The sequence below is a fragment of the Nycticebus coucang genome, chromosome 22, assembly GCF_027406575.1.
Source record: "Nycticebus coucang isolate mNycCou1 chromosome 22, mNycCou1.pri, whole genome shotgun sequence".
In the NCBI taxonomy this organism is placed as follows: Eukaryota; Metazoa; Chordata; class Mammalia; order Primates; family Lorisidae; genus Nycticebus; species Nycticebus coucang.
In genome coordinates this window covers 11962018-11989114 of record NC_069801.1, presented here as the reverse complement: position 1 = coordinate 11989114, position 27097 = coordinate 11962018, and the positions used below count along the sequence as shown (strand labels likewise).

General features: G+C 44.7%; 2 protein-coding genes across 10 annotated transcripts in view; one reads left to right on the top strand and one right to left on the bottom strand.

Annotated features, from left to right (window-relative positions):
• The window catches only part of SZRD1 (SUZ RNA binding domain containing 1), a 29345-nt gene extending 23569 nt beyond the window's left edge, over positions 1–5776 (bottom strand). For 2 of the 9 annotated variants that reach the window (XM_053575097.1, XM_053575100.1), the window contains exon 1: positions 5501–5776. In XM_053575097.1, coding sequence (XP_053431072.1) covers positions 5501–5551 — 51 coding nt within the window. In that variant the 5' untranslated portion in view covers positions 5552–5776. Of the gene's footprint in view, positions 1–2397; positions 2568–3993; positions 5097–5500 lie in introns of those variants that run through there. The other 7 variants (XM_053575098.1, XM_053575101.1, XM_053575095.1 and 4 more) reach the window with 7 other exon arrangements.
• A 10833-nt stretch (positions 5777–16609) lies between these two features.
• The window catches only part of FBXO42 (F-box protein 42), a 68456-nt gene continuing 57968 nt past the window's right edge, over positions 16610–27097 (top strand). The window contains exon 1 of the mRNA XM_053575091.1: positions 16610–16819. The gene's annotated coding sequence lies outside the window, so the exon portion shown is untranslated. The remainder of the gene's footprint in view (positions 16820–27097) is intronic.

The window sequence follows — 27097 nt, the reverse complement described above, 5'->3', positions numbered from 1 at the left end:
CACCTGAGCTGGCGGGTTCGAATCCAGCCCAGGCCCGCCAAACAACAATGATGGCTACAACAACAACAAAAAAATAGCCAGGCGTTGTGGCTGGTGCCTATAGTCCCAACTACTTGGGAGGCGGAGGCAGGAGACTCGCTTGAGCCCAGGAGTTGGAGGTTGTACCCAGGGCAACAGCTTGAGGCTCTGTCTCAAAAAAAAAATACAAAAATAAAAGAGAAGGATGCCTGGCAGAGGCTAACAGAGTTAAAAACATAATGGAAGAGAAATCTCTATGGTTACTACTTAGAAAAAAATTGTTTTATTCTATGCTTTGGCCAAAGATTTAAGTAGCTAAATGCAATCTTCTCCTAGGAAACCAACAAGTTGGCAGTTGTCCTGACAGAAAAAAAATGTCTATTCCTGTAGGGAAAATTTATAGAACGAATACCCTACACATCCATGGAGGCTACTAGCTACCTGAGACAGCCAGAAACTGATGCTAACTGCAGGTGGCCCACTGCAGTGTAGAGATGGGCTGGGCTTCTATCTAGAATGTTTGCAACATAAGATGAAGAACAACAGTGACTTTTCTCTTGCAGGATTTTTTTTAAACAGAGTCTCACTTTGTAGCACTGGGTAGAGTACTGTCGCGTCACAGCTCACAGGAACCTCAAACTCTTGGGGCTCAAGTGATTCTCTTGCCTCAGCCTCCCAAGTAGCTGGGACTATAGGTGCCTGCCACAATGCCCGGCTATTTTGTTGTTGTGGTGGTGGTGGTTGTTACTGTTTTATTTATTGATTGATTTAATTTTGAGACAGAGCCTTAAGCTGTCGCCCTGGGTAAAGTGCAGTGGCCTAACAGCTCACAGCAACCTCCAACTCCTGGGATCAAGCGAATCTCCTGTCTCCGCCTCCCAAGTAGCTGGGACTACAGACACCCACCACAATGCCCAGCTATTTTTTGGTTGCAGCTGTCATTGTTGTTTGGCGGGCCCCGGCTGGATTCAAACCCACCAACTCAAGTGTATGTGGCTGGTGCCTTAGCCGCTTGAACCAGAGGCGCCAAGCCGTCATTGTTGTTTTAGTAGGCGTGGGCCGGGGGCTGGGTCCGAACCCACCACCCTTGGTGCATGTGGCTGGTGCTGTAACCACTGTGCTACTGGCACCAAGCCTCTCTTGCAGGATTTTACCAGCAGATTTGGAATGGCACACTAAATCCTCTCCTATTATAGAAGTGAAAGCAAGAAAGCCAGTCCTGTCCAAATTTCCAGTCTATGGAAACCATGGCAGCTCTCCTGATACCTAGAGCAGGCTGGGAACAGGCCCCCATGCAGCCCAGTGAAAAGAGCTGAGAAGTAGTGAAAAGCTCATTATCCTCCTTTCTCTGAAGCCACAGTGAAACAGATCTTTTTTCCACAGTCCCAGGGACAGACTGCTCAGCATGATCATGCCTAAACTGGCCAATTGCTTTACAGAAAGTCCCTTCTGAGTCCTTTGCCGTCTCTGGGACTCAACCTTTCCAAAAGGACCAGGAACAGCTGAGACCAGGACCCTTCGGGCATGGTATACCTAGATTTGTGCTTTCTGTGATACTACAAATCTTAAATGCCTTAACTGTAGGGACAAACAAATTTGCACCAAGTAACACCAAACTAACTCAAGTAATTTTTTTCCCCACTACCCATATCCACTGTACATGTTCCATAATGATGGTAGCCACAGGAAGCACTGGGGCTTCTTCTCTAAAGAAAGACAAGTAAATCAAAGTTCTTATCTCCTAAATTAAAGCTATCACTCTTCTGCTAAAAAAAAAAAAAAAAAAAAAAAAAGGGTTCAAAGCTCTCCACTGCTTTCAGGACAAAGTCCAAGCTCCCACAACCAAGCACAAGGAAACATTTCCCAATCTGGCCCCTGCATACCTCTGTGGCTTCATCTCTTTCCACTCAGCCCTGCCAACCCCCTTCCCTCCAGCCAGAAGGAAATACATTTAGCTCTCTCAATGCTGCAATGCTCACAGCCTCATCTATGCAGGTACTGGCCCTACATTCTACCGGTCACTACCAAACTTACTGCTGCTTAATTCAACTATTCTTTCAAATCTTTTTTTTTTGGAGACAGAGTCTTCAAGCTGTTGCCCTGGGTAGAGTACCATGGCGCCATAGCTCACAGCAACCTCCAACTCTTGGGTTCAAGCAATCTTCTTGCCTTGGTTTTTCTATTTTTAGTAGAGAAGGAGTCTTGCTCAGGTTGGTCTCAAACTCATGAGCTCAAGCAATCCACCTGCCTTGGCTTCCCAGAGTACTAGAACTACTGTTCTTTCAAATCACAATTTGGACATTATCTTCCCTATAAGACCTTCTCTGATCTTAGCCTGGTACCCCATTTATGCCTCTGCCACAGAAAGCATAGCCTTACCTGTCTGACTCCTCCACTAGGCCAGGACTGGTACACAATAGGTATTCCTATGGACTTACACACCATCCAACATCACTGATGGGACAATGTATGGATGACTGGTAGAAACAAGTAAAGATACAACTTCACAGTAGGTAAATGTTCACAATACTAACAAAAAGCAGCCCATTTGCAGAATATTCAAGGTGTTTCTCAGTCTTACCCCAAAGGACACAATAGGACTTGATACTGAATATTCTGAAGATATACAGGCAACAATGACCTCAGATGTACCGACACACAAAAAAATTCTAGCAAGATGTCAAAATTTTGTTTGTAGCGTTGGAGGGCTGGGGATCACCAAAAGCCTTTTTTCAAGTATTAGAAATGCCTCTGAATTATGTGGAGTTTGTATGTTGACTTTTAGAATTAGTCAACCCCCACTTACTAGTCTTCACCCAATTTTTGTTTTGCTTTGTTTTGTTTAGGGATGGAGTATTTAAAGCTCATTACCAGGAGGAAGACAGGATAACAGGAAGCTAAGACTTCTACATATGTACAGCCTACATATGAAAAAGATGTATAGTCTACAGCTGATTTGTTTCCCAGTGACATGGACAACTCCTCTATGTGGCTTCCCTCTTTCAAAGGGACATATTTGGGCCTGAGGTGGTGTCTATGTGGTGGCTCACACCTGTAATCCCACACTTCTATAATCCCAGCACTCTGGGAGACTGAGGCTGGTTGATAGCTTGAGCTCAGGAGTTGGAGACAAGCCTGAGCAAAAGCTAGACCCTGTCTCTAAAAACAGCCAGGTGTTGTGGCAGGCGCCTGTAGTACCATCTACTTGGGAGGCTAAGGCAAGAGAATTGCTTAAGCCCAAGAGTTTGAGGTTGTTGTGAGCTGTGATGCCACAGCACTCTACCCAGGGCGACATAGTGAGACTCTGTCTCAAAAAAAAAAAAAAAAAAAAAAGAATGCCTCAAAAATAAATAAACTAAAATAAGAATGAAAGGTAATGCCCAAGTCCCAAGACTGCATGGGTCCCCAGAAAGGGAGACAGCAAAATACTGGAGAAAAGTGTCCAGCTTTTACAGTCAGACAGGCCTGCGGTCAAGTCCCAGCTTCTCCACTTACTATCTGTGTGATCTTGAGCAGAACAGGTTACTCCCTAAACCTCTGTCTCCTTGTCTGAGGTTTGGAGGACAATGCCTCAACAGGATGTTTCAAGGATTTAAATAAATAAAAGACATATAAGGGAACCTACATTTTGGCAGAATTGCTCTTTAAGTCAATGAGGCAAGATTTGTGTTCCATCTTTGTACCCGGCACTTTTAAAGGGTTTTGCTAAAGTAAAAAATAGTAGAAAAAATACTAGACAAGCATCTGAAAGAGCTAAATTAAATCTTACATCTCTGGGTTTACTCAACTGGCCCAGCTGATCTCTAAGTGACTTACCCATTCTGAAAACCTAAAGTAATTCCTAATTTCTGCTGAACACTTTATTCACTTTTGATCCTTTCATTTTTCTTACTAAATCTTTAACACAAGAGACTCAGAACCCTTCAAAATAGGTGAGGAAAACCAAAGAAAGTCCAAGATACCTATGAAACTTACCATTTAAGTCACATTTAAAACTGCAGGCCAAGCTTTTTTGCAGGGGGTGACATGATGATTCATTCAGATTAGCAGTAGGCAATAAATGCCTCTACTGGAAATTTTGCATTCTCTGACACGAAGTCACTGTTAAGCACACTGCCTAGCACATAGTGGACCCTCAAAAATGTTGAATGAATGAATATCCAACTGGGAGACACCTGTTACTCCCTATAACTTTACTGAAGCCAAAATTCAATAAAGATGGGCAGTACATAAGAACCCTCTCCACTACATACACTCTAAACGAATGAATCCTTCAAATTCTCAATTATGCTAAGCAGAAAAACATAAACAACTGTGGCAGTAACGCTGAACCAGCGGAAAAATCTTTGAAGTCAAGTTTCAACATTCCCATAGAGATACACCTACCGCCGCTTCGAAGGTCAATTTCCTGGCCTCTTCCAGGGCTCACAAGCACCTTCAAAAGGCTCTAGGGAAAGAAAAGCCCAGCTCCTGTTCTACCCTGGTACTCTCGACTCTCCACACATAAAACTTTAGGGTGGGTGTCAACCCAAGTATCACTGCAGACACGAACAGGAGACCAAAAAGGCATCTCCCCATCTTCACAAAAGGCCACTATAGAACCACAAATTCTGAACAAATTAATCACGACCCTAATAGAACTGACAGCTCCTGTTTGAGATGAACTATTTTCCTACAGCTTTTAGAGTCAACATAAAAACTCCAAAAACAAGTAGAACAGTCCATTTCCCCCTCCTCTCCCAGGAATGCGGGTATTTTACATATCGCGCCCCTCCCTGAGGAGCACAATCTGAGACCCTTCCCGGGGCTCAGATTGTTGGGTGGGTCCCCGGGGATAGGGGCTGCCCGATTAGCTTTCGGTTGCTCTGCCGGGGTCCCGGGGAGACCCGCCTGCCACGGGCTCTCGGAGTGAAAGTGAAAGAGAAAAAAGCCCAGATTCGCCCACCGTAGCGGGTAGTGGGGAATTTTAGCATAAAGTTGAATGGCCCAAAGAGCACTCAATTCCCCCCTATCCTCAACTGCCTCTTCCTGCTCTTCTCCGGAGCCCGACAAGCCGCCCGGTCCGCGCAAGCCCCCCCACCCACATGGTGTGTCCCTTCAACAGAGCACATGAACTTTAAAATGGTGCCTCGGGCGGGGGAGCCCGACAGAAAGGAGGGGTCAAAGGGGCCCAAGGGGCCCGAGGCGAGCGAGCGGGCACTGGGGCCAGCAAAAGAAGTCCCGAAAGGCGGGTGGGGCGCCCGGGGTGACACGCACATCTGGGAGCCAGAGGAAGTGCACCGGGCAAAGGTGGAGAGAGAAATGGAACGCGGCCCCTTTAAGAGGCCTTCACGGCGCTCAGGGACGGGGGGCCTCTCCTCCACCCCCGGCCCGGCGTGTACGGCCCTTCCTTGGGGAGAACCATCCTCCGACCCACTCCCCGGACGATTCCCTCACGCCAGGTCCCGCCCGGCCCTGCCCCGGAGCGGCGGCTCCTCCTTACCCCGCTGTCTGCCGCCTCCTCCCAGCTCTCAGCGACCTCCTCATCTTCCATCTTACTCGCCACTTTCCCTCCTCCCCAACCCCCTCCCCGCGCCTGCGCCTTGAAGCGCGCCTCCGTCGCGGGCTCGGGCACGCAAGGCTTTACTCAATGGACCCCGCCCTCTTGCCAAGCCCGGAAGAGACTCCAAGCCAGGGCCCAAGAGCACTAATGCAGCCATCTTGGAAGGGGGCAGTGAAGGCAAAAAAGCTGCCATCTTCTTTAGGGGCAACGTGTTATTTCTTGTATAGAATGGGAATTCCAGGGAACTCTTCATTTTGAGGGCGGAAAGTGTCTTCTTTGAAACTATCTTTCTAAGGACAGGCAATTACTGAAAACTTTCTTTTTCTTACAGTGAGTCGTAGTTTTCCTAAATGTAGATAATAATTTCTTCAGGATTCTGAAAACTTTATTATTTTTTTTTATTGAGTTTCACTTTGTCACCCTCATAGAGTGCAGTGGCATCACAGCTCACAGCAACCTCAAACTCTTGGGCTCAAGCGATCCTCTTGCCTCAGCCTCCCAAGTAGGTGGGAGTACAGGCACCTGCCACAATGCCTGGCTTTTTTTTTTTTTATTTTTAAACAGGCCCGGCCATGTGGCTGGCGCCCTAACCACTGAGCAATGGGCGCCAAGCCTCTGAAAACATTTTTATACCTCAACAAAGGAAGAAAAATACCTTCTGATACATAAAACATTTTATTGGGCGGCGCTTGTGGCTCAGTGAATAGGGCGCTGGCCCCCTATACCAAGGGTGGCAGGTTTGAACCCAGCCCCCGCTAGACTGCAACAAAAAAATAGCCGGCATTGTGGCAGTCACCTGTAGTCCCAGCTGCTCAGGAGGCTGAGGCAAGAGAATCGGCTAAGCTGCTGAGCCAGGGAGCTGGTGGTTGCTGTGAGATGTGACACCACAGCACCCTACCCAGGGCGACAAAGTGAGACTCTGTCTCTAAAAAAAAAAACAAAACATTTTTATTATAGAAATAAAAAATCTGTTAAGGTGAAGTGATTACAATATTTCCTGCCAATCATCTATTAAGATAAATATGTTAGCTGATAATACTGCATCTATGCTGGGACAACCAGTGGGACTGGCAGCTACTAAGGTTCTCCTAAAGTCAGACATAGTGGCACTCACTTACAATCCCAATTACTCTGGAGGCTGAGGCTGAAGGATCGCTTGAGCCCATTAGTTCCAGGCTGCAGTGAACTATGATCAAGCCACTGCACTGTAGCTTGGAAGACAGGAGACTTTGCCTCTAAAAATAAATAAGTTCTGGATCTTTAATTATATAAATACAATAACATATTATTGTTATGCTTCTTCCTGAATGGTGTTCCTGTCTTATTTTTCTCTACTATAGAAATAGAGACCTTGGACTTTGATGTTCAACTTCAGGCACTGCCAACTTGATCAAGCTGTGTGATCTTACACAAGTTACTTAAGGTTTCCGTGCCTTGCCTCAGTTTCCTCAAGTGTAACAGAAATAACAATTGTAGTTACTTCAAAGATAGCGCATAAGGATTAAATGAGTTACTATGTTAAAAACCTGGAACAAGGCGGCACCTGTGGCTCAAAGGAGTGGGGTACCAGCCCCATATGCCATAGGTGGCGGGTTCAAACCCAGCCCCGGCCAAAAACTGCAAAAAAAAAAAAAAGGTAACAGTGCCTGACCCATTGTAAGAGTATCAGCTATTGTCATTTATGGGAGTGTTTTGACTGAGGAAGATTTATTATTCTCTCTGTAATTATACTTTCTTTCCCAAAACACAAAAACAGGGAAAAAAGCAAACACTGTATGTTTTATTCTTACTGACATGCTCCTGCAGTCCTCTCAGTTTTAAAAAGGTATCATCCCAGCTTGGTGCCTGTAGCTCAGCGCCTAGGGCGCCCACCTCATACACCAGTACTTGCAGATTCGAACCCAGCCCAGGCCTGCCAAACAACAATGACAACTACAATAAAAAAAAAAATTAGACAGGTGTGTGGCGGGTGCCTGTAGTCCCAGCTACTTGGGAGGCTAAGGCAAGAGAATCGCTTGAGCCCAAGAGTTTGAGGTTGCTGTGAGCTGTCACGCCACAGCACTCTACCGAGGCCAACAAAGCAAAACTCTGTCTCAAACAAAACAAAACAAAAAAACCATATAGGGCGGCACCTGTGGCTCAGTGAGTAGGGCTCCGGCCCCATATACTGAGGGTGACGGGTTCAAGCCCAGCCCTGGCCAAACTGCAACCAAAAAATAGCTGGGCATTGTAAGCCGAAGAGCTAGAGGTTGCTGTGAGTCCTGTGACGTCATGGCACTCTACGGAGGGTGATAAAATGAGACTCTGTCTCTACAAAAAAAACCCCTATCATTCAGTAGTCATGCACTTGGCTGCTATATTCAAGTTCCCTCTTTGGAATGTGTTTTTTTTTCCTCGTGTTTTTAATATGCCATTAATCTTTCTTAAGTACCATCTTCCTATTGTGATATTTTGCAGCTTGTATTCTTATTATAAATGGGAATCATGTGTTAAATGTTACCAGTCTTTATTTAAAAGTTTATGTGACATGCTTACTAATTCTCTGGTTTCATGGCTTCCTGTCTCTGAAATACAGTTCACCTCTAGGTTCTGTCCTCAGCCCACTGTTCTTACCTAGATGCTCAAAGTATAAGCCACCCACTGTAGGCTGAAGACTCCTAAAGTTAACTTCTAGCTGTGAACTGACCTGATGTTTCTGATTCTCATTCCTAAGCTGGGCTTCTTACTGTCATCTCCATGTGGCTATTCTACTGTCTATGGCTCGGCGGCTAAGGCGCCAGCCACATGCACCAGAGCTGGCGGGTTTGAATCCAGCGCAGGCCTGCCAAAAAAACGACAACTACAACCAAAAAATAGCCGGGCGCTGTGGCGGGTGCCTGTAGTCCCAGCTACTTGGGAGGCTGAGGCAAGAGAATTGCGTAAGCCCAGGGGTTGGAGGTTGCTGTGAGCTATGAAGCAACAGCACACTACCCAGGGCAACAGCTTGAGGCTCTGTCTCAAAAAAAAAAAAAAAAAAAAAATCTCTAAAACTCAACTAATTCTGTTAACTACCTTACCAACTTCAAGGATAAAGGATTTTTGTCTTATTCACTCTCTAGGTCTATATTACTTGACATACATTCTTCGAAGTGAATTATCCTAACTGGGTCTTGGCAACAGTACGGAGGTTGAAACTCTCAAACATCAACCTAAGTCTTTTTCTTAGAGCCTAATTTGTTTTTCTTAAATGCAATCCACTCCCAGTAGTTTTAGGGTTTGTAATCACACCATTTTACCAGCAGAGGGAGATAGTCTCTTACAATTTTGCTACACACGCATTCCGCCAGTTAAAATAAACATCTGGCTGACTTACAATTCACTAACAGGGGTTATCATAGGTAAAAGGTAAATGTGCCTGTTCCAACTTACATACAAACTAAAAAACAAACCTACAGAACCTAACTCGTTCGTAACCCAGGGACTGCCATTATTGGGCAAGGAGACTTAACAAAGGCATTAGTGGGATATTCCTGGGGCTGAATTTTCTTTTTTCTTTCTTTTTTTTGGAAACAGGGTCTCACTCTGTTGCCCAGTCTACTGGTCTAGAGTGCAGTGGCATGGTCATAGCTCACTGCAACCTCAAGCTCTGAGCCTCAAGCAATCCTGCTTCAGTCTCCCTACATGCTAGGATTACAATTTTCAACACCAGAAAGATGACAGCTTGGAAATGATTTGAGGATACTGCAAAGGAAATAGATTTTGTTTTACAAAATGGGCAATCAGGACGCCAGTCCTACAATCATAAATCCTTTGTGACCTTGGACAAGTCCTTTCCTCTCTTTTGGTCTGTTTCCTTATCTGTAAAATGAAGGATGGGACAAAATAAACTCTAAAATTGAGAAAGTAGTGGCAATATCCTCCTTCAGAGATAAGTCCTACTTGAGGCAGCAGCATACACAGGTGTTGGTAGAGACTCTAATACATGAGTATCTCTTTCTTATGAAATATGTCTCAGTGGATCGACAAACTGTGGTATATGTATACCATGGAATATTATGCAGCCATTAAAAAAGATGGAGACTTTGTATCTTTTACATTTACCTGGATGGAGTTGAAATACACTCTTCCTAAAAGTATCACAAGAATGGAAAGATGAATATCCAATGTACTCCACACTAATATGAAATCAATATATAAACAATTACATATTCCAAAGAACAATAAAACATTATTATAGTCCAATTTGGGGGCAGAGGGAAGTGGGAAGGGGGGAGGAGGGAGGACGTACGGCAGAAGGAGGGAGGGCACGAGGCGGAATCTCACCTCCTGTGCACATTGTGAGGGTGGGTGAGGGGCTCTTCTTCAATTGGAACTTTACCCCGGAAGTGAGAACAATGTAACCTAAATATTGTAACCTCATATTGATTTGAATAAAGTTTAAAAAAAAAAAAAGATGTTTGAGACACCACGTTTGGGGCTTCTGTGTTAGAGACCTGCACTCAAAACAGCACGAACCTTTGATGTACCACATAAAACACTCTAATATGTGATGGGAACACAAGAGCAAAGCCAATAGTGAGGTAACTTTCTACCTAATGCACAAGCTGAAGTTATGTGGACAGTTGTGTTAAGAATTAAATGGGAATTTGCTAGTATTTAAAATGTGTATATTTTTTGACCCCAAGGATACCCATTGCTACTTTATTTATAATCACAGAAGACTGAAAACAAATTGTCTATCAGAAGAAATTTGTTTTAAGAAATTATGTAACATGCATATAAGGGAATAGAATGCAATTGTTACCAAAATTTACATGGTCCTAAACGTACTCATACTGAGTGATCTCAGAGAACTATAGGTAAATTTTTTATAAAAAGGAAGGCACAGAGCAAGTGTATATAGTATGTTGCTATTTGCAGGTTTATTTTATTTATGTGTATGGTTTTCTGTATGCATCTCTGGAAGAATATAAGGAACTTGTAACAGTATTTACTTTGGTGGAAAGGAAGGGCTTCTGAGGTTGCTGATAGGATACACTTAATTTTTTTTAAAGACATGGTCTCCAGCGTCACGCAGGGTGGAGTGAGATGGCACATCTCCTGGGCTCAAGCAGTCCTCCTGCCTCAGTCTTCCAAGTATCTAGGACTACAGATGTGCAATATCACACTGGGCTAATTTTTCTTCTTTTTGGAGAGACAGAGTCTTGCTATGTGCCCAGGGAGGTCTCAAATTCCTGGCCTCCAGCAATCTTCCCATCTCAGCTTCCCAAAGTGAGGGGTGAGCCACCATGCCTGGCCTTAATTTTTATTACATGTCTTTTTGTACCTTTTGAATGAACCATGTGTACGTATTATCTTTTATAAATAAGTAAACATGGCCTAGCGCCTGTAGCTCAGCGGCTAGGGTGCCAGCCATGTATACCAGAGCTGGTGGGTTCAAATCCAGCCTGCTAAGCAACAATGACAACTATAACCAAAACATAGCCGGGCGTTGTGGCAGGCACTTGTAATCCCAGCTACTTGGGAGGCTGAAGCAAGAGAATTGCTTAAGCCCAAGAGTTTGAGGTTGCTGTGAGTTGTGATGCCATAGTACTCTACTGAGGGTGACATAGTGAGACTCTGTCTCAAAAGAAAAAAAAAATTTAATTTTTAAAAAATAAATAAATAAGTAAACACATGAAATGAATTTTAGTACAGCCATGCATTGCTCAATGACAGGGATACTTTCTGAGAAATCTGTCATTTGTTAGGTTTTGTCACCGTGGAAACACAGCATGTACTTACACCAACCTAGATGGTGGCACCTACTACACCCTGGGCTCTGTCATGTAGCCTGTCACTCCTAGGCTACAAACCAGTAGCTGTACAGAATACTGTACATGATACTGTACAGAATACTGAAGACAACTGTAAAACAATGACATTGGTGTATCTAAACATATGTAAACACAGAAAAGGTACTGTAAGGCCAGGCGCAGTGGCTCATGTCTCTAATCCTAGCACTGTGGGAGGCCGAGTCGAGTGGATTGCTTGAGCTCAGGAGTTCAAGGTCAGCCTGAGCTACAGCAAGACCCTGTCTCTAAAAATAACTGGATGTTATAGCAGGCACCTGTAGTCCCAGCTACTCTGGAGGTTGAGGCAAGAGGATCAATCACTCACTCAAGCCCAAGAATTTAAAGTTGCTGTGAGCTATGATGCCATAGCACGCTATCAGGGGCAACAAAGTGAGACTGTCTCAAAAAAAAAAAAAAAGAAAGAAAGGAAGAAAAGAAAAGGTACTGTAAAAACATGGTATTAAAATCTTACGAGACCTGGCGCAGTGCCAGTAGCACAGCGGCTACAGCGCCAACCACACACACCAAGGCTGGTGGGTTCAAGCCTGGCCCAGGCCAGCTAAACAATGACAACTGCAACAAGAAAATAGCCGGGCGTTGTAGCGGCTGTAGTCCCAGCTACTTGGGAGGCTGAGGCAAGAGAATCGCTAAGCCCAAGAATTTGAGGTTGCTGTGATCTGTGACACCATGGCACTCTACTGAGAGTGACATAGTGAGACTCTGTCTCAAAAAAAAAAAAAATCTTATGGGACTATTGTGTATGTGGTCTGTTGTTGAGCATCATTATGTAGCATGTGAGGATATGACTAGGATGGATTCTGGATTTTCTTTAAACTTTTTTTTTTTTTGAGACAGAGTCTCACTTTGTCACCCTCAGTAGGGTGCTGTGGCGTCATAGGTCATAGCAACCTCGAACTCTTGGGCTCAAGTGACCCTCTTGCCTCAGCCTCCCCAGTAGCTGGGACTACAAGCTCCTGACACAACTCCTGGCTATTTTTAGAGACGGGATCTTGCTTTAGCTCAGTCTGGTCTTGAACTCCTGAGCTCAGGCAATCTACCTGCCTGGGCCTCCCAGAGTACTAGGATTATAGGCATCAGCTACCTCACCCAGCCCCTTGTTTGAACTTCTTAAACTGCACCCACCCCTCTCATCCAACCTCATCCCTTATCTCCTTCTCTAATCATGTCCCAATCGGCCTTCACACTGTAGAGAGACTATTCTGAAACACCTTTTTTATCATACAGTATATCCTCTGTGCTCACAAACTTCCACAATCTAGGAGGTAATGTCCAGTCTTCCTCCTGATATTCCAGTCCATATATAAACTGGCCTCAATTTTATCTCCTTGTTTGTCAGAAACAAGGTTCTGTAGAATTCAAGATAAGCTTTGAAGTGAGATCACCTGGGTCACCCTGCTGTTACTATTGGTTAACTACTTAATTCGCATGTGCTCAGTTTCATCATCTTTAAAATAAGAACAATAATAGCACCTATTTAGCAGTGTTTGGTATCTAATAAAGGTACTCAATAATCATCAATTGTGATTATTACTAAAGAATTTGCTTTAATGCTTTTGTGGGTATCACAATTTATAATTTTATAATGCCTTATTTACCTTTTTCATTGCCTCTCTCTCCTAGTAGACTACAGGAGCCCTCCATGAGGGCAGGGATCTCATTAGTTTATTTTAAAATATTTTACCAGGCCAGGGGCAGTGGCTCACACCTATAATCTTAGCACTCTGGGAGACCGAGAGGCAATAAACAAGGCAAATAAACCAATATGAAATTATAATTTGTGTAGGGCCGGGCACGGTCGCTCATGTCTGTAATCCTAACACTTGGGAGGCTGAGGCAGGTGGACTGCCTGAGCTCACAGGTTCAAGACCAGCCTAAGTAAGAGCGAGACTCCTTCTTTAAAAATAGCTGGGTGTGTGGGCGGCGCCTGTGGCTCAGTCGGTGGGGCGCCGGCCCCATGTACGGAGGGTGGCGGGTTCAAGCCCGGCCCCGGCCAAACTGCAACCAAAAAATAGCCGGGCCTTGTGGTGGGCGCCTGTAGTCCCAGCTACTCGGGAGGCTGAGGCAAGAGAATCACTTAGGCCCAGGAGTTGGAGGTTGCTGTGAGCTGGGTGAGGCCACGGCACTCTACGGAGGGCCATAAAGTGAGAGACTCTGTCTCTACAAAAAAAAAAAAAAAAAAAATAGCTGGGTGTGGGTGGCGCCTGTGGCTCAAAGGAGTAGGGCACCGGCCCCATATGCCAGAGGTGGCGGGTTCAAACCCAGCCCCAGCCAGAAACTGCAGAAAAAAAAAAATAGCTGGGTGTTGTGGCAGGCGCCTATAGTCCCAGCTACTTGGGAGGCTGAGGCAAGAGAATCACTTGAGCCCAAGAGTTTAATGTGCTGTGAATTAAGACACCACAGCACTCTACCAAAGGTAACCAAGAAAGACTCTGTCTCAAAAAAAAAAAAAAATTATAAATTGTGATATGCACTTTGGGAGGACAAGACAGGAGGGTTACTTGGGCTCAGGAGTTCAAGACCAGCCTGAGCTAAGAGTGAGATCCCATCTCCACTAAAAATTGAAAAATTAGCCACATGTTTTGGTAGGCACCTACAGTCCCAGCTACTCTGGAGGCCAACGCAGGAGAATCGCTTGAGCCTAGGAGTTTGAGGTTGCTGAGAGTTAGGCTGAGGCCACAGTCCTCCAGCCTGGGCAATAAAGCAAGACTCGGTCTCAAAAACAAAACAAAACAAAAAACCAAAATGTTTTACCATACATATCATATGGGTCTGACACATAGCAGGTGCTCATCAAATACTTACCAAATGCCCTCTCGATTGCTCAATTCTCAGTTCATTCATTCATTCAGCAAATAATTAGGGGGTCCCCTACTGTGTGCCAGTCTTTATGTTAGATGCTAGTGGTAAAGCAGTGAGCAAAAAAACAGATAAAAAATCCCTGCAGTTCTTGAGCTAGGAGATACACAGTAAAGTGGTTATGGATTTGTTCTAACATGATCCAGCATTCCAATCCTGACTGGAATCTGAATCCCTGGACAGCTTTTTTTCTCCCCTTGAGACAGAGAGGAGAGTGAGACAATTTGGGTAGAGTGCCGTGGCATCATACCTCACAGCAACCTCCAACTCTTGGGCTCAAGTGATCCTCTTTTTTTTTTTTTTTTTTGAGACAGAGTCTCACTATGTCGCCTTCAGTAGAGTGCTGTGGCATCACAGCTCACAGCAGCCTCAAACTCTTGGGCTTAAGCGATTCTCCTGCCTCAGCCTCCCAAGTAGCTGGGACTATAGGCGCCCGCCACAAGGCCCAGCTATTTTTTGGTTGTAGCTGTCATTGTTGTTTGGCAGGCCCAGGCTGGATTTGAACCTGCCAGCTCTGGTGTATGTGGCTGGCGCCCTAGCCGCGGAGCTACATGCACCGAGCTTCAAGTGATCCTCTTGCCTCAGCCTCAGCCTCTTCAGTAGCTAGGACTATAGGCACAAATCACAACGGCCCACTATTTTTCAATTTTATTTTTAGTACAGATGTTGTGGTAGGGAGTTGTCTCACTCTTACTCTGGCTGGTCTCAAACTCCTGAGCTCAGACCATCCTCCCAGAAGGCTAGGATTATAGCTCTGAGCCAATATGATGGGCCAATAAGTGTTTCCTTTAAAAAAAAAAAAATGCGGGCAGTGCTTGTGGCTCAAGGAGTAGGGCGCAGGTCCCATATGCCAGAGGTGGCGGGTTCAAACCTAGCCCCGGCGAAAAACCAAAAAAAAAAAAATGCAAGTTCTAAGGCCCACCTCACACCACTGCTTCAGACTTTTTTTAAAACTGCCCAGGGCTGGGTGCAGTGGCTCATGCCTGTAATCCTAGCATTGTGGGAGGCTGAAGCAGGTGGATCAACTGAGCTCAGGAGTTTGAGATCAGCCTGAGCAAGAGCAAGACCCCCTCTCTACTAAAAACAGAAAAACTATCCAGGAGTTGTGATGGGTGCCTGTTGTCCCAGCTACTTGGGAGGTTATAGAGCTTGAGGTTGTTATGAGCTATAACGCTATGCACACTACCCAGGGTGACACAGAATGAGATGCTGTCTCAAAAAAAAAAAGAAACAATAATAGCTGGTGCAGTGTTCCTAACATTGAGTGCTACAGTATATTTGGAGGGGGAAGAGTTGGCCACAAGTTCTGTGACAATTTTTAGCATGATATTTTTAATTACATGATTTAAATATTTCTTTTAGAAATTGCAAATGCCAATTTTTATTTGGCAGTGACATTTCCTAATTGGAAAACATAAAATTTCCTTAATCAGTGTTTCTCACACTGATTCCCTGAGTGTATTCCCCAGGGGTCTTTCGAATTATTCAAGTTTGAAGAACATATTGGTTGCTAGAGTAAGGCCAACCCAAGTCTGCTCCATAGCGCATTGCCCTCCCAACTTGAGAGGGGACTTGGTTTCTGACCCAGCCCTATGTCCCATAAGATATCCGAGAGCGGTGTGCTGGCAGCTCAAGTGTGCTCTAGTTTTAGGCACAAGAAGGTGAAGACTGAAGCCCTCGATCTCGGTATCTCTGGCCATTTCCTTAGACCACACGCTATAGAGATGAGTTTGGGAAGGATCTCACCTGCACACCAGTTTACTACCTTGAGAAGGGGGATTTTTCCCCCCGATGATAATTATAATGGGAAGTAAAGAGATCTGCAAACCAGATGTGCCTGAGTTCAAATCCCATCTCCCCCTCTTCTAGCCCCTTTTCCTGCTAGGTGTGCAGCTCTGGGCAAATAATTCTCTGCGCATGTTTCCTCATTTGAAAGGAGCAGCTGGTAACAACTCATAGGGGTTGTTATAGTTAAAAGAGAGGCTTCTCTCGCACACCTCAGGCACTGAGTTTCCCTCCTCCCGGCGATAACCAAGGGCACTTCCATCCTCCACAACCCTCCTCTGTGCTCATCCGGGTCCCACCGGTAGAGGTGAGTTAATTCCTCGCTAACGTCTATGTCAGTCTCATACCCATTAGGAAAACCGCCCAGTTGTCCCGACAGTGCGGCGGAGGGAGGGTGCAGCTCTGAGATCAACTCTAGGACACAGGCAAGGCAATCGCGAAAGCTTCACCCACCAGAAAACCTCTGGCCCGAGACCACGACACTCCTCAGCACAGCACAGCCCCTAGGCCGCCCCGCTCCGTCCCGCCGTGCTGACGTGAGTGTGCGCGCGTCCTCCGCGCCGGGCCCCGGCGCATGCGCGTTCTGCGCTGTCTTCTCCCGGTCAGAGCAGCAGCCGCGGCGGCGTTTGAGTGGACGAAGATGGCGGATCAGGGCGACTTGGGGTCCCGCTACCTGTGAGGACCCCCGCGGGAGGCAGAGCGAGTCTGCTCTGACCCTGTCCTTGGTTCCCTCATCACGGTCGCCAGCGGAGCGAACCCGAGAGCGTAGAGCGGGCTGGGCCAGGTGAGGCCTCTCCCCCTCCCGGGGCCGTGGCAGGGAGCCGGCGCCTCCTGCCCTTTATGCCCCAGGCCCGAAGGAGGCAGCGGGCGCCCCAGGTCTGGCGTGGGGCTCGGTCCTGGCTGGTCAGGGAGCCTTGCTGTCGCCGTCCTCGGTCTCTCCGGGGTTAGGCGAGGAGGAGGCGAGCCCCTTTGCAGCCAGCCCTTGGAATGGGAGCGAACCCGTCTTCTCGCCTCAGCAGGGCGGTTCTCGTCCTTTCGGGGCCACGAAGGGGTGTGTGGCAGGGAAGGGATAGCTTTAGGGTATACTATAATCTTTCAGCCAACCCCCAAACCTGTAACTCCTGGCGAGAGAAGCCAGAGTGGGGTGCCTTCCAAAACTGGGGCTGCGGCTAGGGGCCAGCATTTCTGAAGCTGCAGCTGCAAAGGGATGATTTTGGAGTCGGTTTGCGAAATAAAAACACTAGCAGCTTTTCCCATCCCCTCGCTTGTTGAGTGTTCCCTAGAGAAATGGAGCTGCAGATCTCCTTGCCTGAGACGGCAGTCCACGCTGTAACTGTGGAAGATTTCCCCGGGTGAGAATTGTGTGCAAAGGTGGAGGGTGAGAACGAATTTGTGGACGAAGAGAAAACAATTGTGAGTTCTCGATAGTCTCAGCCGAGTCACTTCAGCGCTTTGGAAAGCCCAATTGCTTTGTCTGTTAAATCTTCCGATTTGGGGGTGGGGGTGTGTGAATAAATGCTTCATTTCTTAATTGTCAAAGTCTGGATTTTTCTGTGGTGGGATTCTGATCGATCTAGATGAAGATTCAGACACCTTACCAGTTTTCACATGTGGGCAGGGACATTGTACTGTGCTTGTTAATTCCTTTTTAAGAACAACTTTCTGTTATTCACATGCTAAGCTTGAGACTTTGACTTACTCTGGTGTGGGAAAGCCGGATTGAAGCCTGTGGTCTCTTCCTTGAAGAGTGATGCCTTCAGTTAGGATTGTGCTGTAGGGAATTGTTGAGGCAATTGCTTTCACTTGAACACAATGAATACCTTTTGTAACAAATTGATTTTGCTTAAGAATGATGACATCATGGATTTAAAGGAACGAGGAGAATTTGGGAGGAAATACCATCATTTAGAATTGAACGTTTAGACTTTAGTCTGTAGCTCTTACAGTGACTAGTGATGCTCTTTGTCAATTTGCTAACTTTGAGAGTATTCAAGTGTGTAATCTGATTGAAAGTAATTTCTTACTTTATACCTAGTAACTGCTTTTGACAGGCCCAGTATTGTTATATTATCCTATTTACATTGGTCCTTGAGTGTGTTGTGTTCTTCAAAAAGCTTTTAGTTGTTAAAGTGGCAGCTTTTTAATTTAACATTAGCTCATTCTTTGACTATTTTTTCCTTTTCTATTTTTAAACTTTTCCATAGAAATTTATAGATTTTCTTTGTGTCTTTTCTAAAATGTAAGCCTGAACCAGCAACTTCTCTGTGATAGAAAATTGGAGAGCCACTTTGCATATCAATTTGCTAATAAAGAGTCTTGAAATTAATGCAGTAAAATGTCCTGGTGGTTTGACATTATGCTTCTTGGCATAATATGTTGCATTGTTGTGCTAAATCATCGTCAGGTATTGCTGCAACTTCATGACATCCATGACATCATTTTCTGTACAGCATTTTGGCTTTTGCACTTCCTTACCTCTCTCAGTTACAAAAAGAACAGAATCAGGAAAAATAGTTTAGGATGCTTCTTCTTAATGTCTTGTTTCTAAAAAGGCCTTTATTTAATACTGCTTTAGGTAGTTTAAACTTTTCCTTAAGATTTAGAGCTGTGTAATTATTTCTACCTATTATGAAGAGCAAGCAAAGAAAATACTAGAAAAACCTTTGAGTTTTATGAGAATATTTAGGTTTCAAGGAGAAACTATCTCAAAGAAGAACAAATATGTGATGGCCTTTCTGATTTTAGGGTTGTTTTAGTGAATGAATTAACAACTCTTTATAAAACCAGAAACCGTTTGGTTAAATAATGCCCTTCCCGCTTCACAAGATTGTTATGTGGATCAGAAAAGATACTGTTTGTGAAAGTGTTTTGTAAAATGTAAAGTAAGGATAAGATTGATTATGCCTATTTTATGAACCCCTTATTGAAAAGGCTTTTTCTGGGCGGCGCTGTGGCTCAAGGAGTAGGGCGCCAGTCCCATATGCCGGAGGTGGCAGGTTCATACCCAGCCCCGGCCAAAAACCACAAAAAAAAAAAAAAGAAAGAAAAGGCCTTTTCTGTGCTAGACATTTTGGGAAGTAAGATTGTAAAACAAGACAGCTTTTGGTCTGAAGTTGCCTATAGTCTGGTTGGGGAGGCAGACAAGGGAACCCTTTAAGCATATCGTAGTATAAGAAGTGCACTGAACCAACCAAGAGAGTTGAGGAAGGCTTCTTTGGGCTGGTATAGCTTTTTTCCACCCTTTCCTGTTCTGCAAAGTTTGCCTTTTGTGAGTGACTTGCTTTTTATAAAAACTTCAAAAAATTCTCTTTTCCCTTTTATTCATTCACTGTCTTGACACTTCCCACACAGTATGCCCCAGTTATGGTTTCTGCATTCCCCCAAATCCAACAGTCTTGGGAGAACCTTTCTGAGTGAATCATATGCACAACCAATAAACACAAACATTGCAGCTGCAATGAAAATATCTCAGATTACTAAGTGGTGACAGCTTTAGCATGATGATAATTTTTTGTTTTTGTTTTGTAGACTAGCACAAGAGGAATTGTACATTTAATTTGATCACGTTAATACAGTAAATGTTTAGTTGCCGTGCCTTACAGTATTGACTATAGGTGATTATTAGTATTGTCTCCTTTTTTCCCAGTAATAAATAGAATGAGAAAGTCAGAATTCATTTTGATGTGAAGCTGACAGCTTAAGTCAGAATCCTGCTGAAATATTTTATAGAATCTATTTAGGAGGTTTGGGGTTACTTACGTATCTCTGATACTAAACTTCTGTGTCTGAATATGCATCATACACTCTAGTGCCGTAGTTGTTTCATAATGAATGTAGCATGTTTTTACCTACGTTGTAAAACTTAATAAATTTTTGTATTGAGTAGAATCTTAACATACCACAGTTATTATCTGAACATGTGCCATCAGTATTTTAACTAAAAATGGATGCCCTAAGGTTGTGACTGACGTAAAAGTGAGGGTGACGTTTTCATTTTACACATTGTGACAGTTTACTACATGTACAAAGATATAACCTATAGACAAATCATTTAAACATTGCCCAGTATTAAGCTTATAATACACCTTTTTTTTTTTTTTTTTGAGACAGAGCCTCAAGCTGTCCTCCTGGGTAGAGTGCTGTGGCATCACAGCTCACAGCAACCTCCAACTCCTGGGCTCAAGTGAGTCTCCTCCCTCTGCCTCCCAAGTAGTTGGGACTACAGGTGCCCGCCACAACACCTGGCTATTTTTTGGTTGCAGCCGTCATTGTTGTTTGGCGGGCCCAGGCTGGATTTGAACCTGACAGCTCAGGTGTATGTGGCTGGCGCCTTAGCTGCTTGAGCCACAGGCGCCGAGCCAATACACCTTATTTTTAAAGTTGCTTCCTGTGACATTTTCCTAAAAGCCTTGTAAAATTATTCATGCATTAGAGAGCAAATTTGATTTGAATTTGATTCTTCTATAATAAATTTCCACTTTTGAATTTATAAAGTTTTCTTCTAAACATCTAATTTAATTTTTTCCAGGTTGGGAGTGGTAGCTCGTTTCTCTTCTAGCACTTTGGGAGGCCAAGGCAGGAGGATTGCTTGAGGCCTGGGGTTCACGACCAGCCTAAGCAACATAGTGAGACCCCTGTCTCTGCAAGAAAAATAGCAAAATTAGCTAAGTATGGTAGTGTTGGCCTATAGTCCCAGCTAATTAGGATGCTGAGGTGGGAGGATTGCTTGAACCTGGGAATTTGAAGTTGCAGTGAGCTATGATGATACCACTGTACTCCACCTTATCTGGGGTGATAGAGTAAGACACTGTCAATTTTTTATTTCCAGTGTTGCTGCTGTATGTTTTGCTTCAAAGATAAAAGTATCTTGTGATGCTTTGATATAGAGCCATACTCACACGTGTGTTTATATATGTATACTATGTACATCTGATAAATACATAGGTATTAGAAAAAACAACAGTCACCTGTAAAATTCTACTATTCTGAACAGTACCTTAGATGGCAACATTTTCTCTTCTAGTAATAATAGATTTGAAGTAGTTCATTTAATTTCTGTAAAGGCAAACAAGTTTTAGTTTTAGGGGTAATGTACTTTTTTTTGAGACATAGTCTTAAGCTGTCACCCTGGGTAGAGTGCGTGGCGCCATTGCTCACAGCAACTTCTAACTTGGGCTAAAGTGATCATCTTGCCTCAGTTTTTTTTTTTTTTAGTAGAGGCATCTTGCTTTTTTGGTCAGGCTGGTCTCAAACTTGTGAGCTCAAGCAATCCACCTGCCTCAGCCTCCCAGAGTGCTAGGATTAGAGGCGTGAGCCACCCCACCTGGCTAATGTGCCTTTAGAATTTTTTTTTTTTTTCTTTTGAGAAAGAGAGAGGAAAGAGTCTTAACTTCTCACTTTGTCACCCTGAGTAGAGTGCCATGGCGTCATCATAGCTCACAACAACTTAAAAGTCTTGAGTTTGAGTAATTCTCTTGTCTCAGCCTCCCAAGTACCTGGAACAATAGGCATGTGCACCACTATGTCTGGCTAGTTTTTCTATTTTTAGTGGAGACAGGGTCCTGCTCTTGCTCAGACTGGTTTCAGACTCCTGAGCTCAAGTAATATACCTGCCTTGACCTCCTAGAGTGCTGGGATTACAGGCGTGAGCCACTGGCATGAGCCTCTGTGCCAGCCAATTAAGTTTCTTTGTTACTCTCTGTATCACTGTAGGCACATGGATTTTAATTTATTCATTATTTTATGCTTAGTTGTAGCCATTTGTCTTGCTGACACTGAAATTTGGCCAGTAAAAGCATCCATAAGTATTGTGTCCTTTTGACATGTCCCCATTGGTCTTTGAGTATCTCCTTGTTTTGTGTCACAAGCTGGCATTCTCTGTCCTTGAAGTGAAATCAGTCATTTTTCTAAGAAGCCCCAGTGCCCTAGTGTCATTAGAAACCAACTTCTGCGTGCAAGAGATAGTCGTTGCTATGGGATCTTCATGATTTTCTAGGTTTTTATATTTTACTTTATTTATTTATTTATTTATTTATTTATTTATTTTTGTAGAGACAGAGTCTCACTGTACCGCCCTGGGGTAGAGTGCCGTGGCGTCACACGGCTCACAGCAACCTCCAACTCTTGGGCCTACGCGGTTCTCTTGCCTCAGCCTCCCGAGCAGCTGGGACTACAGGCGCCCGCCACAACGCCCGGCTTTTATATTTTATTTTATTTTTTTTTTTTTGTAGAGACAGAGTCTCACTGTACCGCCCTCGGGTAGAGTGCCGTGGCGTCACACGGCTCACAGCAACCTCCAACTCCTGGGCTTAAGCGATTCTCTTGCCTCAGCCTCCGGAGTAGCTGGGACTACAGGCGCCCGCCACAACGCCCGGCTATTTTTTGGTTGCAGTTTGGCCGGGGCTGAGGTTTGAACCCGCCACCCTCGGCATATGGGGCCGGCGCCCTACTCACTGAGCCACAGGCGCCGCCCATATTTTATTTTCTTTTTCTAGGTTTTTTTACTAGGTAGAACCAGAAAATATGTTTTTGTTTGTTTGTTTGAGACAGAGCCTCAAGCTGTTGCCCCGGGTAGAGTACTGTGGCATCACAGCTCACAGCAACCTCCAACTCCTGGGCTCAAGTGATTCTCCTGCCTCCACCTCCCAAGTACCTGGGAATATAGGTGCCTGCCCCAAAGCCCGGCTATTTTTTGGTTGCAGCCATCATTGTTGTTTGGTGGGCCGGGCTGGATTCGAATCTGCCAGCTCAGGTGTATGTGGCTGGCGCCTTAGCCACTTGAGCCACAGGCACCCAGCCAGAACCAGAAAATATGTTAATTAGAAATCAAAACTTTATGTAGATATTACATTTGAATTTTAACATATTACAAGTTTTTTCCTTTGTCTCTTACACTTAAAATTTTGGTTTTAATAGTGTTAACATTTATTTGCTTTCCTACATATATATAAGAAGATTTAAAAATGGAGGATCAGGCTGGGTGCAGTGGCTCACGCCTGTAATCTCAGCACTCTGGGAGGCCGAGGTGGGTGGATTGCCTGAGCTCACGAGTTCGAGACCAGCCTAAGCAAGAGTGAGACCCGCATATCTAAAACTAGCCAGGTGTTGGTGGCAGGCGCCTGTAGTCCCAGCTACTTAGGCGGTCGAGGCAAAAGGATCACTGGAGCCTAAGAATTTGAGGTTGCTGTGAGCTATGGCGCCAGGGCATCTACCAAGGGTGGCAGAGTGAGATTCTGTGTCAAAAATAAATAATAAAATAGCATATCAGTATTACTATTAACAAAATCAGAGAGACAAATTTAAGATTTCTTTGCAGTTCTCTCTCTTTTTCTTTTTTTTTGAGACAGGGTCTCACTTTGTTGCCCAGACACGAAGGCAGTAGTGTGATCATAACTCACTGCAACCTCAAATTTCTGGGCTTAAGCAATTCTCCTGCCTCAGCCTACCCAGTAGCTGGGACTATAGGCACATGTCTGGCTAATTTTTATTTTTATTTTTGTAGGGATGGAGTATCACTAAGTTGCTTAAGCTTGTTTTGAACTCGACCTCAAGCAATCCTCCTACCTTGGCCTCCCAAAGTGCTAGCATTATAGGTGTGAGCCACTACAGAATTCAACCTGTAGTTCTTTTTCATCCTTCGAATTTTTGTTTTGCTTTATTTTGTTTTGTTTTTTTTTTTGTAGAGACAGAGTTTCACTTTATCGCCCTCGGTAGAGTGCCGTGGCGTCACACAGCTCACAGCAACCTCCAACTCCTCGGCTTAGGCGATTCTCCTGCCTCAGCCTCCCGAGTAGCTGGGACTACAGGTGCCTGCCACAACACCCGGCTATTTTTTTGTTGCAGTTTGGCCGGGGCCGGGTTTGAACCCGCCACCCTCGGTATATGGGGCCGGCGCCCTGCTCACTAAGCCACAGGCGCCGCCCTGTTTTGTTTTTTTTTTTGAGACAGTCTCACTTTGTCACCCTTGGTATAGTGTCCTGGCATCATGGCTCACAGCAACCTCAAACTCTTGGGTTCGAGAGATCCTCTTGTTTCAGCCTCCTGAGTAGTGGAGACTACAGGCACCTGCCATAACACCCTACTATTTTCCTATGGCTGGTTTTTCTATTTTTAGTAGAGATAGGGTCTTATTCTTACTCATGCTGGTCTTAAACTCCTGAGCCCAAGCAATCCTCTTGCCTCCCAGCTAAGATTATAGGTGTGAGCCACTATGGCTGATTTTATCCTTAGAGCATAATATCCATCAGGATCTAGACCAAAACTGGAAAACTACTAGATATTTCAGGGGAGACTTAATACAGGGGGTTGATTACATTTGTGTAATACAGAAGAGCAGGGCAGCGCCTGTGGCTCAAAGGAGTAGGGCACCAGCCCCACATCCCGGAGGTGGCCGGTTCAAACCTGGCCCCGGCCAAAAACTGCAAAAAAAAAAAAAAAAGCAAGAAAGAGTAGGGTGTGTATCTTAGTCTGTTTTTGTGTTGCTGTAAAAGAACACCTGAGACTGGGTAATTTATAAAGAAAAGAAGTTTATTTAGCTCCTTGTTGTTCACACTGACAAGTTCAAGGGCCTGGCCCTGGCTTCTGACAAGGCCTTTCCTACTGTGTCATAACATGACAGAGAAGGACAAAAGAGAAGAACAGGGAAAGACCTGAAGGATGTTCTGGCCTTATAACAACTCACTTTCCCAGGAACTAATCTGTTCCCCGATAGGTGATCCAGTCTCAGAGAGCCAGAACTCACTACTTCTGTAATAGTACCAAGCCAATCATAAAGGAGTTTGCCCCCATAACCCAAGCATTTTCCACTAGGCCCCACCTCTTAACAACCTCACACTAGGGATTAAATTTCAACGTAAATTTATATGGGAATGAATAAACCATATCTAAACTATGGAAGTAGGGTAACTTAGAGTTAGTAACTGTACTGTGAAACTTTCACCTCAAGGGTTGGGGGGAATAAAAAGGAGAGAATGGTATTACCAGAACTTTAAGAATATGAAGGAGGGCCACCACCTCAAATAACTACTGCTGCTTTAGAGCGGGGACCATGAGGAGGAATTGCCAGGATCATCACATGGCTGATGCTTAGACCATCCTCCTAATTTTTATTAGCGTTTGTTTTGTCCATTTATGTTTTCTTTTTGCAAAAATAAGCAAATATCTACATATATTCTTTCTTACACCAAAGGTTGCCCTATTGCATATATTGGTCATCACCTTGGTCTTTTTACTTCATATAGTAGAACCTCCATAGTTAACCATTTCCTTACAGTGACAACCTTCTTTTTTTTTTTTTTGTAGAGACAGAGTCTCACTTTATGGCCCTCGGGTAGAGTGCCGTGGCCTCACACAGCTCACAGCAACCTCCAACTCCTAGGCTTAGGCGATTCTCCTGCCTCAGCCTCCCGAGTAGGGGACTACAGGCGCCCACCACAATGCCCGGCTATTTTTTGGTTGCAGTTTGGCCGGGGCCGGGTTTGAACCCACCACCCTCGGTATATGGGGCCGGCGCCTTACTGACTGAGCCACAGGCGCCACCCAGTGACAACTTTCTTAAGTTGACTTAATTTCATAGAAAATGCATCATATGTACATACCAGTATAGTAGGTCTAGTTCATTATGTTGACCACCTCCATATGTTGACCAATTTATTAAGTTTCGAGTGGTCAACTTACAGAGGTTCTACTGTGATAGAAAGAGAAAAGTGATCTTGAAATATACTTTGGGGTTTTGAGTGATGTAAGAGCCTTGACCTTTCCTCCCAGTGCTAGATTCCTCTAACTGGCCATCTTTGCTCCTGAGCTCTCTGTTGGACAGGTTTTGTCAGGTTTGCATGGTGGTCTGATGGCTCCTCCCACCCAATCCTGCTGCTTCTACACTTCTAACAGAAGCTACTTCCTAGTAGACCTTTTCATTCTGGATTATATTTAGCATTGCTTCCTGGAGAACATAACCTGTATCACAATTCTTTTTTTTTTTGCTTTTCCTTTTTTTTTTTTAGAGACAGAGTTTCACTTTATTGCCCTCGGCTCACAGCAACCTCCAGCTCTTGGGCTTAGGCGATTCTCTTGTCTCAGCCTCCCCAGTAGCTGGGCCTACAGGCGCCTGCCACACACTTGGCTTTTTTTGTTGTTGCCATTTGTCTGGGGCCAGGTTCAAACCCGCCATCCTTGGTATATGAGGCCGGTGCCCTACTCACTGAGCCACAGGCGCCGCCCCTGTATCACAATTCTTACAAAAATCATCGTATTTCCTTAATTTTACTATTTTTTTACCTCAGGCTTTGCATGTAACAGCATGAGTGGTGTAAATGAATTGTCTGCCTCTATGTGTATGTTTTAACATAATGCTCTTTTATCTAGGTGTGGTGGCTCACAGCTTAATTTTAGCACTCTGGGACGCTGAGGCGGAGGATCGCCTAAGCAAGAGCAAGACCCCATCACTACTAAAAATAGACAATCTAGCTGGGTGTTATGGCAGGTACCTGTAACCACAGCTACTTGGGAGGCTGAGGCAAACAGATTTCTCAAGCCCAAGAGTTTGAGGTTGCTGTCAGCTATGACACCATGGCACTGTACCGAGGGTGACAACATAAGACAGTGTCTCAAAAAAAAAGAAACAAAAAAAGGAAGCATAATGCTCTTCCTAGAAAATTTAGGGAATACAGATAAACACAAGGAAGAAGTAAAATATTATTTATAATATCTCTACTGGAAGTCAATGGTTTATTTTGGTAAACTTTTTTTTTTTTTTTGTAGAGACAGAGTCTCACTGTACCGCCCTCGGGTAGAGTGCCATGGCGTCACACGGCTCACAGCAACCTCTAACTCTTGGGCTTACGCGATTCTCTTGCCTCAGCCTCCCGAACAGCTGGGACTACAGGCGCCCGCCACAACGCCCGGCTATTTTTTTGTTGCAGTTTGGCCGGGGCTGGGTTTGAACCCGCCACCCTTGGCATATGGGGCTGGCGCCCTACTCACTGAGCCACAGGCGCCTCCCTATTTTGGTAAACTTTTAAAGAAGTGCATAAATACTCAAATATTCAGCTCAGTTGAATTGTTC